The sequence below is a fragment of the Pithys albifrons genome, chromosome 17 (genome assembly GCF_047495875.1).
Source record: "Pithys albifrons albifrons isolate INPA30051 chromosome 17, PitAlb_v1, whole genome shotgun sequence".
In the NCBI taxonomy this organism is placed as follows: Eukaryota; Metazoa; Chordata; class Aves; order Passeriformes; family Thamnophilidae; genus Pithys; species Pithys albifrons.
Genome location: NC_092474.1, coordinates 2,576,486 through 2,590,204, shown reverse-complemented (window position 1 = coordinate 2,590,204; position 13,719 = coordinate 2,576,486). Strand labels below are relative to the sequence as shown.

Below are 13,719 nucleotides of genomic sequence, written 5' to 3'. Positions count from 1 at the left end.
GCTGAAAGCATCAAGTATTTCAGCAGCTGGGCAGTTTAGCATTAGGCTGTGTAATAACTTGAACATGATCAGCTCACTCTTACCTCATGCTCCACTCCCATCTGTTACATGGAGCTACCTGCAATCTATCATCATGTTTCAGGATTAACAGCTCTGTGCAGGACAATCTGTTTTTCCTATTAGAGGTGTGAAGAGTATCTGGTTTCTGCTCTGCACCTGCAGTACAGGGCTTGTCACACAACCAACACGGGCCATGCAGTGCTGGTTGGGCAGCTGGCACCAATGCAATGGGTGTCAGCATCTTCCATCAGCAGGTTTCTGCTGCTGGCAGTGACCAGTGGGAGTGACTTTTGCAGATACAGAATTTTGCAGCTATCAGTAGCCTCATTTTACACATGGCTGGACAACCAGAAATCTGCCTTACAAGGAATCCATAAAGCAACTGCAAATTTTAATCCTGAGGAAAACTAACCTTTGGGTTATACAATGCTATTTCAATTGGGGATATTTTTAGTCTTATCACTGCCTTCAGTTCAGCATGCACAGGAGAGAATACCACCAATCTTTTCTGCAACACAAGGCTTGCTTGAAAATGAGTTAATATAACAAAAAATACATTTTTATTTACAAAAGCTTCACATCCTAGAGGCATATGGGAGCTGTAGAAAAAATAAACTCAATTTCTAAAAGGGCAGTAAGGCCCCGTTGCCAAATAAAATATAAAACCAGCATAAAAAATCCAAATGAAAAACAACCAATTAATCCCATCACCCCACCAAAAATGTCACCAACAAAAAAAGAAGCAAACTTCTCTAGTGTTGCAAGAGAGGGCTTTCCAGCTGCCTTGGTGGATATCTTCCAAGGAAAATGAGCTCCTGTGCAACAAAGCCCCTTGTGCTTTGCAATTGGTCCTGCAGTACCTCTGGCAAGACAGCCATGACAAAGTGCTAATCTGAACTCCTGGTCTGAGAACTTCTCTTTGAATGCAGTTTGGAGCCAAACACTGCAAGCACAGACCACCCCAACAGCAGGAGTCAGACACAGAAACGCAGAGTTCACCATATCCGTACTGGAAAGGAGAATGACTCCAAAACCTTCATGGAGGAAGGACCCTGTTCCCAACCACACTGAAGTAACAGAGCCAAAGAGCGAGATTTTATCCTTTATACTACATATACATCATCATAGCCAGCCAATATACTGTTCATCCTGTGCTGAAAATACCTTCATTTGGCCAAATTTACTACTAGAGTTACAACACTGGTAATTACTGACTGTGCTGATGCCTCTGGATCAATAGCGAAGATTCATTTGGGCAACTGATTTCAACAGGACTAAGTGCATGGGTGAGCTGAGGAGGATTTGAAGCATTGCTGCAGTCATAAAAACCTACTTGAGCAAGGTAACCCATCCAACCAGCAGTGCCTGTCACTCCACACAAGGCACTGCTGACAGCAGAGCAGCATTGGCAGGATCTGCAGTTTGCTTAGAAAGCACTGTCACTTTTGTACCTGGCTTAGAGTCCCGACTAAACACAACTGCAGATTGTATCACAGACAGTGATAAAACTAGAAACACACTGTAATCCTCCAGAGCCCAGCTCTGTGCTTCATGAGTCTGTGAAGCCTCCGAGAGTGGATACCCCTTGCAGGTGTCTCTGCACAGTCTCACACAGCTCTGTGTGACCCTCTGTAGGTAGTACTTGTGTTTCTCAGTATCTGAATATCTAAAGAACTTCATGGAAGAAAGAGATCTGGGAGGATCCATTTTCTTCCCTGATCAGGCTACTAGACATTAAAGCCTAGTTGGGAGACTTCTCATGCTACTTGTACCAAGTGGTGACTCAGAAGCAGCTCTGGCAAACCTGGTTTGAGTCACAACTTACAAAGCGTGTGAGACCCTTACACCAGTGAGCACTTAGGACAGTACTCCAGTAAATGCCACTGGATGGCCTGTACAAGCACCTCTGAAATGAAAGGAAAAGGTACATAATTCATGTCCACAGCTGCCTCTTGCCCACACTCTCCCTCCTGCCCCTGAAAAGGGCAAAGCAACAGGTTGAACTGCAAAGGAAGTGTCCTTTGGAGCAGAGTCCAGTGGTGCAGAGATAACACAGGCATTTACATCAGCAGTTTCTTTCCACAGACATGTCTAGGCTTTGCAGAGAGGAAGGAGGTGCAGGAATCTGTTGGGGGTTAGCACGGGTTTTGCCAGTGCTACACCATTTTACAGGGGCTATTAAACCCAAGGGAGATACTGGCATTGCAGCAGCCTCTTAGGCATGTGCTCTAAGATTTAACCCAGGAGGTTAAGACTGGAGCATATGCACTAAAGAATCCTAGAGGCCAAACGTTCCCTTGTACCCTCATCCACCAAATCTGGATTATTTGAATGTGAATCCAAACAATACTGTGATATAAATAACACTCTCCTGTAGTATTTTGGCATCAAATATATCTGCCATCTGCCTGAGAGAATCATTTCCAGGTAGCAGTGCTTAGAGAAGCTCTTTTAAAAACCTTTTCCTTGGTTTAGTTTTCTTAATCACTGCCCATTCTCCCAGGATGACATGCAAATTACAGCTCATGTATTAAAAGTATAAATCAGACTGTGGTGGCAAGTGCTTCTGGAGAATGGCTCCATAGGAGGTGGTGCAAAGCATAAGATATTCAGAAATCTATATTCTCACCTTTTCTAAAAATGTCTTGCTCATTTACTTCAACAACTCTTCAGCCCTCAAGAGAACTGTGCGTCCACACTGTGCAGGATGACAAAGCAGAATCACTCTACTGTCTCCTCAGCTCCCTACCCTGCTGCTGCCCTCAGACTCTCCTTCAAAGCCAGTAGTGAAGGACAAACTTGGGGGAAAAAAAATAAACAAGAAAACATTAGGCCTTTTGCCATTTGTCAGAGACTCAAACCCATGCCTTTCCTACTGCATTGTTTCACCAAGGACTGCTCTCAACAAGGACAGAAAAACAACTCATGGTTTCAGGCTCATCCTTGGTTCATGAGGAGATCCCTCAGAACAAGTCATCAAAGTAAATTAGAGGAAGAAGCAGATGGGCACACCAGCTTTGCAAGACAGCTTTGCACAACTACGCTGAATGCAAATGGTACCTCAGACTGATGGGTTTCCTTTTCCACAGGGTATCCATTTCCTCCTCAAACAAGACCAGCAAACTTGTCTGTAGACATCAAAACAAGCCCTCTCGACACCTTCCAGCAAGATGATATAAGAATTATTCAGAAATGAAATGGCCTTACAAGTGCAGTAAGAGGAGTAGGAAACTGGTGGGAGAAGTCCTCCAGAACATCCATTCCACTCCCTTTCCTTGCACACCAATAGGTCCAACTTTGCTAAACCAGGTGAAATGAAAAGCTCGTGCAAAGAAGTACAGAAGGAGAAGCTCCCTTCCCTCACTGTAGGAGGAGAATACCAAACATTGGGATAAAAACGCAGAACTCAGCTCCAAAATATCCCTTCCTGGGACATCTACAGACTTGCACATACACACAGAGCTCACTTCCTTCAGATCTACATCAGATCATGGGTGTGACATCACTTCAGCAAATAAAATCTTGAAAGTCCAACAGATAAGACTAAGAGATGACCTACAGAACATTCTGTCACCTTCATCCCCAGCAGCATTACCATGTATTAAAACTCAAAGTAACCCCACCAAGTGAGAGGGCCTTAGATCAAGTTGCATCACGTTGCTCCCTGATTGCTGCTTTCTGTTCTGCAAGTCAAGCAGATCTTGGCTCAGGAGAGGGCCTTGCTACAGGCAATTTTTACACTCTTTTTATGTCTTACAGGACTTGCTGAGTAATCAGCAAGTGCCAGTTGTGCTGTAGCTTGTATTCCAAACTGTCTGGGAAACCCAGATATTCCTGAACACCTGAACAGATAAATCTGTAGGGCAGAAAGAAAATTTTGAACCTGTCTGCATCTGCCCTGCTTCCAACCTAGGAGGCTTTCAGATACCCACAGCCATTTCCATGGCACCATAATGATGGAAAACCAGACAAATCCAATTAGCATTTGGCTGCTTTAGCTCTGTGCTCTCAGGAGAAGATGGCTTTGGGTCAGTGGGAGGATTTCTATCTGGCTTTTGTTCTCAGAAACTGGAGGTCTCTTATTTCAGGGGACAGTTTTGATCAATAGGACTACAACAAGGTTGGGAGCTGCTCTGCTGCCATTGGCTTTCTTCCTTCCTCTTATCCAGAGCATCACAAGCTCTTTTTCTTTTCTTTTTTTTTATTTCCCCCATTCAGTCTGTGAGTTTAAACTAAATGATGGTAATGACTACCAAGTGAAACCCGACAAACAACAGCAATAATAAAAAAGTATGCCAAGTATGCTCAGAAAGAGAAACTGAATGCCTGTTAGTAAAGTTAGAGAAGGGCATTAGTAAAAGGAAGATTTGTTAAACATGACTCATTTGTTTTCCTTCCTTTCATAAATCTTATTATTTCCTTGGAGAACCGCCATGCACTCAATGGCTGGAACTGCATCCTTAAAAGATGCTCTTGGTATAACTGGTACCTGCCCTTGTTTGCTAAAGCATCAAATAAACAATAAACCCCCTTAAATTTGAAAAACAACTCCACCTCAAGGGTATTAAGTTAAAGCCAGGTTTTCTAATCCTCCAAACCTGTAGAGAGGCTCTAAGTGTGCAACAACAGCAGCTCTTCTCCACAAAGATGACAGACCCATATTTGCTTTTCCAATTCCAGCCACGTGTACAAAGAAACTGAAAGATACAGAACTGGGAAACTGCCGAAAAGGCAAGAAAAACAACATCACTCAAAGATTCTCTTTCTGCCTCCGTAAACATTGCTTTTGATCCTATATAGTACAAATGAGTCAAGTTCTACACAAATGAGTCAATGATAAAATTACCACACGGGTTTTTTTCTGTCAAAAAAAGCTTTCTTCACAGCTACAAAGGCAAAAAGCAGAAACATTGCATTAAAAAAATAGATACTGCTATATGAAACACAGAGTACAGAGAGAGACTCTAAAATCACTGATGTGCTGCTGAAATGGAGATGTATTTTTTGTGTTTGTCAATATTTTGCAGAGTTGAATGCAATTGTGTCTGTTTTACAAAAGAGATTTTCCCTCTTTTGTAACTAAACTTTTACACCTTTTTTTCCTAAAGTGCCTAAATAGAGGAATACTATTTTGAATATTACCTTATATCTATGTAGGGACTATCCAAATACTGACTTACTATGTTTTCCTTCTGTTATTTTGGGGAATAAAACCTTGACCTTCCTGAATATTGGCTTGTGATGTTTTTCTTCCATTATTTTGAGGACTAAAATCTTGACATTCTTGAAAGAGCTAATTATGAATTTCCTCAGCTACATAAATCAAGACTAACACAATTGAAGCAAATGTGGTGGGGAAATCAGTCTTTTAGACTTGACCATCACTTTGCAACACAGAAGGTCAGGCCTGGAGCGATGGTGATTTACTTAAGCTTGAGCAACTGACCCAGCACAACAGAAAACACTTGTTATATCCTGTGTGGTAACAAATAAACAGCAGCTTAACTTAAAATAAAAAAAAAAAAAGTTGGTATTTTTCACTCCTGCCTTCATGAGGCCCAACTTTGCATTTCTTTAAGTCTTCAAAATGAGACCACATGAAGAAGCCCCTCACTAGGACAAGGAAAGTACAAGGCTGAGAGGAGTCCTCACATATGATACTGCAGTCCCCAAAACTAACCCTTTTGGAGGCACTTATGGCACTAATTTTACCAGATATATGTTAGCACCAGACCATAAGCAAATTGCACAGAAATAGTTATAGAATAGAATCTGTGTGTGAGTATGAGAAGGTGCAGTTTCATTACTCCAAGGCTGGCAATCACTAAATCTCCCCTATGCACATGTGATTTTAGCTCCCTCCTCTGCAAAGGAATTGTTCTTCAGCTGAAAGTTGCCAGCTGTAAAAGCTTCTTTTTGACAAACCTGATGTGGACGTTCACCTGACTGCCTTGCAGCCTGTTCCCAACCCTTACTTTCAATATGGAAATTTGGAACCATTTTCCACCAGTCCAAGGCCTGTGAAGAATAAACTGACCTGTTAAAAATACTTTTTACGTATGCAGATTGCCAGGCTGAATTTTAAATGCAATCACTTTGCTCCCAGTACACTCTAAAAATCAGGACTCCCAGTCAGCATGAATCAGTTCTCTGCACCCAGGACCTGCTATTTCCATCATTTTCAGCCTCTGTGCTGCAATTACGTGAATTGTCCACTTTTCCCCCCAGCTTCCTCCCTGAAATGCCTATGTAATATAAAACCCATTTATCAGACTGGAAACTGCTATTGTATTTAATCTTCCCAAAGAGAGCAAAATCAAATTATGATGTGTAATGAATGATAACCTGTCAAACTCAAGGGAATACCCCCAACCTATCCCTCCATGTCTGAAACAGAACAGGTCAAAGGGGTCCAATGTGGAAAACACGGGTTGGAAGACATGATGTGAACATACATGAGATGATGAAAACTCTCTTAATCTTTGTAGATTGAATGAAATCTAATTACATGCTGTATTGATTGTTGTGTATTACTGGAAAGAGACAGTGAAAAGGGAAAAAGGCAATTACAGTGAAATTGGAGTCTGACCCCTCAATTGCTTTTGGCATCAAAGGTTATGTTCTGCTTGGGGCATCAGAAATTCTTTATCCTCCATGGTAAATCATTAGCAACAGACTTAGTTACAAAAATGATTAGGGGAAAAATTCAGTCCATTAAATATTTTTTTTTAGTTTTACCCCTTTACAAAGAAAAAATAAAGGCAAAGGAAGAAAATACCAATGTGTTATCCTTATGCCATTTCATGAATTGCTACTAAGTCTAGCTGGAATTAGTTATGTGTTGAATGACAATAAAACCTTCATCAATAGAAACTCCACAGCAAAAATGAAAAAAAAAATACATATAGATTCATGAACTAGACCTATAATAACTCAGTTTTTCAAAATAAATGTTGCACACAAGGTCAAACACCAAGAGGTAATCTCAAGTCTCACCAAGGAAATTCCACAGACACGTTTCACTGCCTTCCTTTCCCTTTTCATGCTCCGTTTCTTTACTTCCACTTCCACCAAAACCAGTCACAGCTGAGCAAAAAGAAAGCTTTCAGAAATACTATTTTTCCAAGTTGATAAAAAAAAACAGAGCACGAGCCAAATGAAAACTATTGTTTGGGTGTGTGTCTGCACAACTCTGCAGGGAATCGTGGCAATTCTCAGTCATTCTGCTCTCAAAACTCTTGTTCTGCCAAAGATAATTGCAAGGACCAGCTTTCTGCTGACATCCCACATGGTCCTCTGCGTTCTACACACAACTCTGCAGGCACTGCAGTCACTGCTTTTGTTCAGACTGAAAAGTTAATGATTTCTCAAGTGATCAGTTTTGTGTTGCCTCTTTACACATTTGTAACTTCACTGCTCAGGATTATTTTCCTTGCAGAGGGTACACTTTTAAATAATATTTCTTTGATTGTATGCAAACAAATATGTGACTGAAACAAAATTCTGTGTAGCTGCAGGGCTGGTCTCTCACAGACTTCCTATTGCATTGGATCACCAACAGAGTTCCTAGAAAACCCAGGTAAGGTCTTACCAGTTTAGAACTCATATGAATAGATGGAAAAAAAATAAATAAAAGAACACTGAGATGTTATTACCAAAAATGTACTTAATAGGTGTCTCTAAATTTGCTGATCTCAAAATAGAAAGGAACAGGAGCAGGAAACTGAAATGCTGATCTTTACTGACCTACCACAACAATAACATTGAGCTGGACTCAACTTCCTGGTGCTTTGAGGGGTTCTGAGAGTGCAAGGAATTCACATACCTCCTGAAAAAAATCTGTCTGCCTATGTCTGTCTCTCCACATAAAAGTGACTTTGATACACCTCATGAAAAGGTAACATCCAAGACAGCCTCGGCCATCCCTCTAACCTCGTGAGGAAGCAGCACACAGGACAGTGTCTGAGAAACCTTGCTTGACATTAGGATGAAACCACAGAGCTCCAGAGCAGACAGAGTGTTTGTGTAACACCAGCCCTTCCGTAGAGCCCTGGCACAGAAAGGCTCCCTTGAATCTCAGTCCTGCCAGAGCATCATTATACCCATTAATGGCATAAGTAATGAGTCATGATATTAACACCAGAACACCAGTGAGCTAAACCCAAACACAGGTGCTTGATCCTGATTTCACTTACAGTGAAGCAACTCTGATTATTTCAGTGGAGCACCTACTAATTTTTTAGGACTTTTTGGTTTTGTTGATGCAGAATGGAAAAAAAAAGCACCTTTTTTTTTCAGAATGATGATGCAGTAACTAATCTATGCTAATGTACCTCTATGTCATAATAAAAAAAAAACCAACAGTGTTAGAGAGAACATGAAGGGAAATGAATAGGAAATTTGAACAACTCAGCTTCAAAAACTTTCTGTATTTCCCTGCGTAAGAACTTTCAGGAAGAAAAAACTGCCTGCAGTGTTTACTATGACCTGAAGAAGCAACATAACACTAAGTCAAGTAATTTCACTATGAAGTTCCATATCCAACAAACCAAATTAAAGAAGATGAAGGAAAAAAGTTCCCAAAACAGAGGAATACTTTACAGAGAACTTCCCATATGCTGTGAAGCCCCAGTCACTACTTGCAGTGGTGCCTGCCTAGTATGTTAAGGACTCCTGCTGGATTCTCCAGGAGATGCTGTGCTGAGATGAACCCAGCACAGACAAATTCCAGCCAAAGTTTCACCTGTGAACAAACCAAATTTGAGGCAAAAAGCCCCATTCAGCTGAGCTACACTGAATAAGTCCAACATTCTTCAAAACTTCTCCAAAACATGGTTAGAAAACACAGCTGTTGACACTTCCCTCTAATTCCTGACTGTGTGTTTTTGTGACTAACACCCACACTCTGCGTTCCCCTTCTCTCTTCCCTGTTTATACAGATGAGAGTGTAAGGGATGCCTGTTCTGACACAAACTGCATATTACCATAACAGCCTAACTTACTGAGATTTATACATTCAGTCAGAAAGTAGTAATAGGGAACAGACTTTATCCTAACCCTCCCATTTGTCTGCATTTTGAGCAAACAAGAGCCTTTGTTAAATCAATGTTATGAGTAAGATTTCCACAAGCAGCCTAGAAGCACATTTGCTATAATTAAACATATTTACACTGAAATTTTTATTTGGTGCTGGATACTAAATATTACATTTATAATTTAATGTGAAAGTTCATTCTTTCAGCCTCTTCTTGCCCCCCCCCCAAATGATGTATTTAATCACATACTTATTTCTTTGATGTTTCACACTTAGAACTTTATGAATTTATGCAAATACAAATGCACTCGTTTCAATGAATTAGTTTCTATACAAAATGTTAGCTGTCCTATAACAACTTTGACGGCTTAGCCTGTTCTAACTACCATGGGAGGGTTCTTTGCTTACCTTACCAATATTTTTCAAGGCTGGTGAATTAGAACAGTATGCCATAAAAAGAATCAGGGGATGCTTCCCCTCCTTATCAATAACAGTAACAAATTAAAATGGCAAAATCATGAAGGAAATATAGGGGTGCTACAGACCATTAAAAGTACACAGTGTAAGAACTCAGCAGAACGTTTCTAAAAGTACTTCTGAAACCAAGTACATGAATTTCAGCTATAACCTAACGGCATATTTGCTATACAAACAACTTCTATGCAGAGTTAACATATCCAGGCAAACTGTAAAACCTGGTACAGTTTGGAGGGACTTCTCCCAAATACAAAACTCATGAACTCTGCAGCCTCCTTAACTTTGCATCTATTGAGGAAGTCCTGACTTTGGACCAGGAGTTGGCAGAGAAGCAGGGTGGTGGTGGGAGGCTCAACGAGCCCCCCCAGAAAAACCCTGAACGTGCCTCTTTCCCCTGTATTTCTGCACTCCGGCGATGGGATCAGTGCGCGGGTCCCCTCCCCAAGGTGGGGACACTTTGGGCGCTGTTCCCCAGCCTGGGCCACCCTCCCAGGGCAGGGGGTGCCGCGGGGCCGGTGCCGCGCCCCCTCCCAGCCCCCCGTACCATTGAGCTGGTTGTAGACCACCTCCTCCAGGTGGTCCAGGCGCTGCAGGATGGACTCCCTGTCGGCCAGGCTGCCAACCTTGGCGCCGCGGCTCCTGGCCCGGCGGTCCGCGCTCCGGACGATCTGCACCAGCTCCTGGGAGCGGTCCTGGATCCTGCAGTAGACGGAGAAGAGGATGATGCCCACGAAGACCAAGATGTTCACCGTCAACAAAGTTTTGATTTTCCGTGCCACCGCCATGGGAGCCGCCGGCGCGGTGGCCGGGGGCGCATCCAGGCGCGGCGCCCGGCGGCCCCCCGCGGCCACCCGGCTAAGGGGGCGCGCCCGGGGCGCGGAGCGGAGGGGAGCGGAGCCCGGGGGAGCGGAACGGAGAGAAGCACAGCAGAGCGGAGCCCAGAGGAGCGGAGCTGTCCTTCAGCACCGCCGCGCCGCTCCCCGCCCCGCGGGGGCCGCGCCGCGGCGGGCAGGGCGGGCACGGAGCGGGGGCCGAACCGCTGCGCCCGCCGAGCCGCCGCCTCGCCGGCTCCCGCCCGCCCTCGCTCGCTCTCCCTCCGCCGCCCCAAACGCAGAGCGCCGGTGCGGAGTGACGTGCTCCGGGGGATCTCATCTACATGCACACGGTGGAGCCGCCGTGCCGTGCCGTGCCGTGCCGTGCCGCGCCGCCCCGCCCGCGGCTCCCGCCCCGCGCCCCGGCCCTGCCGGGGGCAGAGCCCGCACACGGGCCCGGCGGGGCGGCTTCGGCACCGCGGAGCGGGGAGGTGATGCTCTCCCACGGAACGCGCCAGTGGCCATTGTCGCCTTAGTTGCCCACTTAGGGAGCCCTTGTCCTGCCCAAGCATCGCCACGGGCAGCTGCCGAGAACGGGCAGCACGCAGGCTGTCCTTGCCTGTGCTGCAGCTCTGGAGGGAAGGTGATGCCCCACCCGTTTCACCGCTAGAAATAAGCTGAAACAAGTTGGAGGGTGACTCGCTAAGCTGCACGGGTTTCCCAGCAGCGAAAGTACAACACTGGCTTAGGACCCTACCTGGAAGTGACATGGCTGGAACCACGTCCATATGCAAGAGGAGTCCTTGCCAAGCATACAAAGAAATACAGAATCATAGAATAGTTTGGGTTGGAAGGGACCTTTAAAGACCCATCTAGTCCAACCACCCTGGCAAGGAGCACAGACATCTTTAACTAGATCAGGTTGCTCAGAATCTTGTGCAAGCTGACCATATGTCTTCATATGACTTCAGGGATGGGGCATCTACCAGTTCTCAACACAAGCTGTGCCAATATTCTACCACGCTCATCATAAAACATTTCTTCTTTATATCTAAATTGATCATCTATATAGTTTAAAACCATTAAACTGCCTAAGCTCAATGAGGACATTAAACAAGACCTTTCAACAGCTTCTCCGTTCATGTTCACAGTGATCCTCTTATACAAAAATATACCCATCTCACAGGGTTGCATACCATAGCATATAACCTGGTTCTGGTAATTTTTCCCCTTTCATTCTTCCTTTTTGATTTCAGGAACTGCTAACTCAAAATCCAGCAAAAGTTACCATCTTTCTGAATGGACCGTAAGTCGGCAAGACCAGCTCAGGGTTTCCTGAGGTATAAAACCTCCACCATTGGTCTTATTCCTGACCTTCCTGCTGGTCACCTTCTGCAAGGTCCCTGAGGGCACAGTTTCTTTGAGAAGATGTGTTTCTGTCTTGGAAGAATTCTCCCCTTGTCTTGTGAGGATCAGCCATGACACCTGTGTTGAAGAGAACAGCAGTGTGGAAGAAGCCTAAGTTGAAGTTTTACCATCATCTAATCTTATCCCTGGAAAAAGATGCCACCGGTTTCTGCAGTGTCATGTCTTACAAATAGACATGTCTCTATGGAAATAGGTAGAGGATTTAGTTATTTCTTACAGTACTGGATTCTTAAAAGCAAATAATGCCTAAATGCAGGGTCAGATCTTCTTTCACTCGAGCTGTGGTACAACTCTCTAGACAGCTCAGCCAAAGAATCTCAGAACCTGCAATTTTCCAGTGCTTTGATTATTTCAGTAGTTTTCTTATTGCAAGTTTCTCAAAGCACTAAATTTTCCTAGCCAATAACAATTTGATTTAAGAAAACATATTGAACTAATGCTCAAGTGCAGCTTATTAGGTGCCTTCACAGCATTTAATATATTATAGCAACACCTGCTGGTCTTGATATGGTTAAGAATCTGTTATATCCCTATTTCCATTATAAACTCCAAGTTCACAAGCTGGCCACAAGAACTCAGTTTGGATTCTGACAAGAGTGTATAGTTTGTCCAAAGAGTTGTAAACCACCTTCAACTCTCTCAGAGAGTTTACAAAGTTTTGATGAGGATTTTTTTGCACCACTGCAGTTTTAAATGGGCTCTTTCACAGACATGATTTCATCCATGACTGGCTTAGCAAAGGGAAACAACTGTTTGACCTGAGTAAATGCTTTTAAATGGTCAGCTTAAAATAGTCTACGGTGTGTACAGAAGAACACCAGAATATGCTTACACAGCTGAAACCTCACCTGGCACCATTCAAATAATAGCTAGCATGTACAGATCAGTGTTCCTCCAGAGATCTCAAAGTAAGTTACAAAAGATAAACTAGAGCTGACTGAAGGACAGCAGAAGTGGTTTTGGAAAAATTTCAAGATCAAAAAACACATTTTCTTTTTTCTTGGAAAACAACAACAAAAAAACCCACTGAAATACTTTTACACAAACAGTACTGAGCTGAAGTCACTGTTTCCTGCTCAAAAGAGTCAAGCTCCAGTTTTTCTTTCCACAGAAATCATAAATCATTATATGCAACAGCTTGATGTCAGTGAAAATGCTTTAGCTGAAACCATACAAATCAACTCTGCTGATCCATCCTACAAAGGGGGACCATGAGAAGGCATTGGTAGCTTGTTCCCAATCAATAGCACAAGCCAGAGGCAAAGTCAGGATCCCATTCCAAACCACAAATCCAGTTTCTTTCTCTCTCACTGATTGTCACTCCTACTCTTCTCCATAGGGCTCATGTTTCCATTCATACCATCCAAGATGGATGAGGAAGATGAGACAAAGACACGCCAAGAGACTGTGCATTCAAATGACAGTCTACAGGTGATCATACTCTCTCCATCTCTCTGCTACCACTGTCCTCAGCCAAAATGAACACCTGGATGAAGGACAGCTGGCTGAAGATGAAGGTGATGGTAACCAGCCAGAGGCAAAGACTCTAAAAAACCAGTCAGGCACTCTAAAATAGCCATCTGTCATAGGCATCTCCCCTAATGGAGCAAAGATGGTTTATTGCCTTGGGGCACTTCTGGGCTGCTACTGGGCTGTCAAACAGCTGAGGCTGTAATGATGACTGCAGCATGGAAAAAACAAACCTTGCTGTTGTCTGTGGCTCTCCTTGAAGCTGGTCTTGGTGGTGCACAATGTTGATGTTGCAACAGTTATATTTGCTTCTGTTGACTTTCGGTTACTGCAGGATGCTTCATAGCTTGGCATAAAGATGTTGATATAGAGGGAAACTTCAGCTGCTTCTGCATTTAAAATCATGTTCTGCTTAGCTACTGAGGTCAGAGACAGCAA

General features: G+C 43.6%; 1 protein-coding gene across 2 annotated transcripts in view; it reads right to left on the bottom strand.

Moving 5' to 3' along the window:
- The window catches only part of GALNT9 (polypeptide N-acetylgalactosaminyltransferase 9), a 141,056-nt gene extending 130,393 nt beyond the window's left edge, over positions 1–10,663 (bottom strand). For both annotated transcript variants that reach the window (XM_071572319.1, XM_071572320.1), the window contains exon 1: positions 10,116–10,663. In XM_071572319.1, coding sequence (XP_071428420.1) covers positions 10,116–10,356 — 241 coding nt within the window. In that variant the 5' untranslated portion in view covers positions 10,357–10,663. The remainder of the gene's footprint in view (positions 1–10,115) is intronic.
- Positions 10,664–13,719: the final 3,056 nt, after the last annotated feature.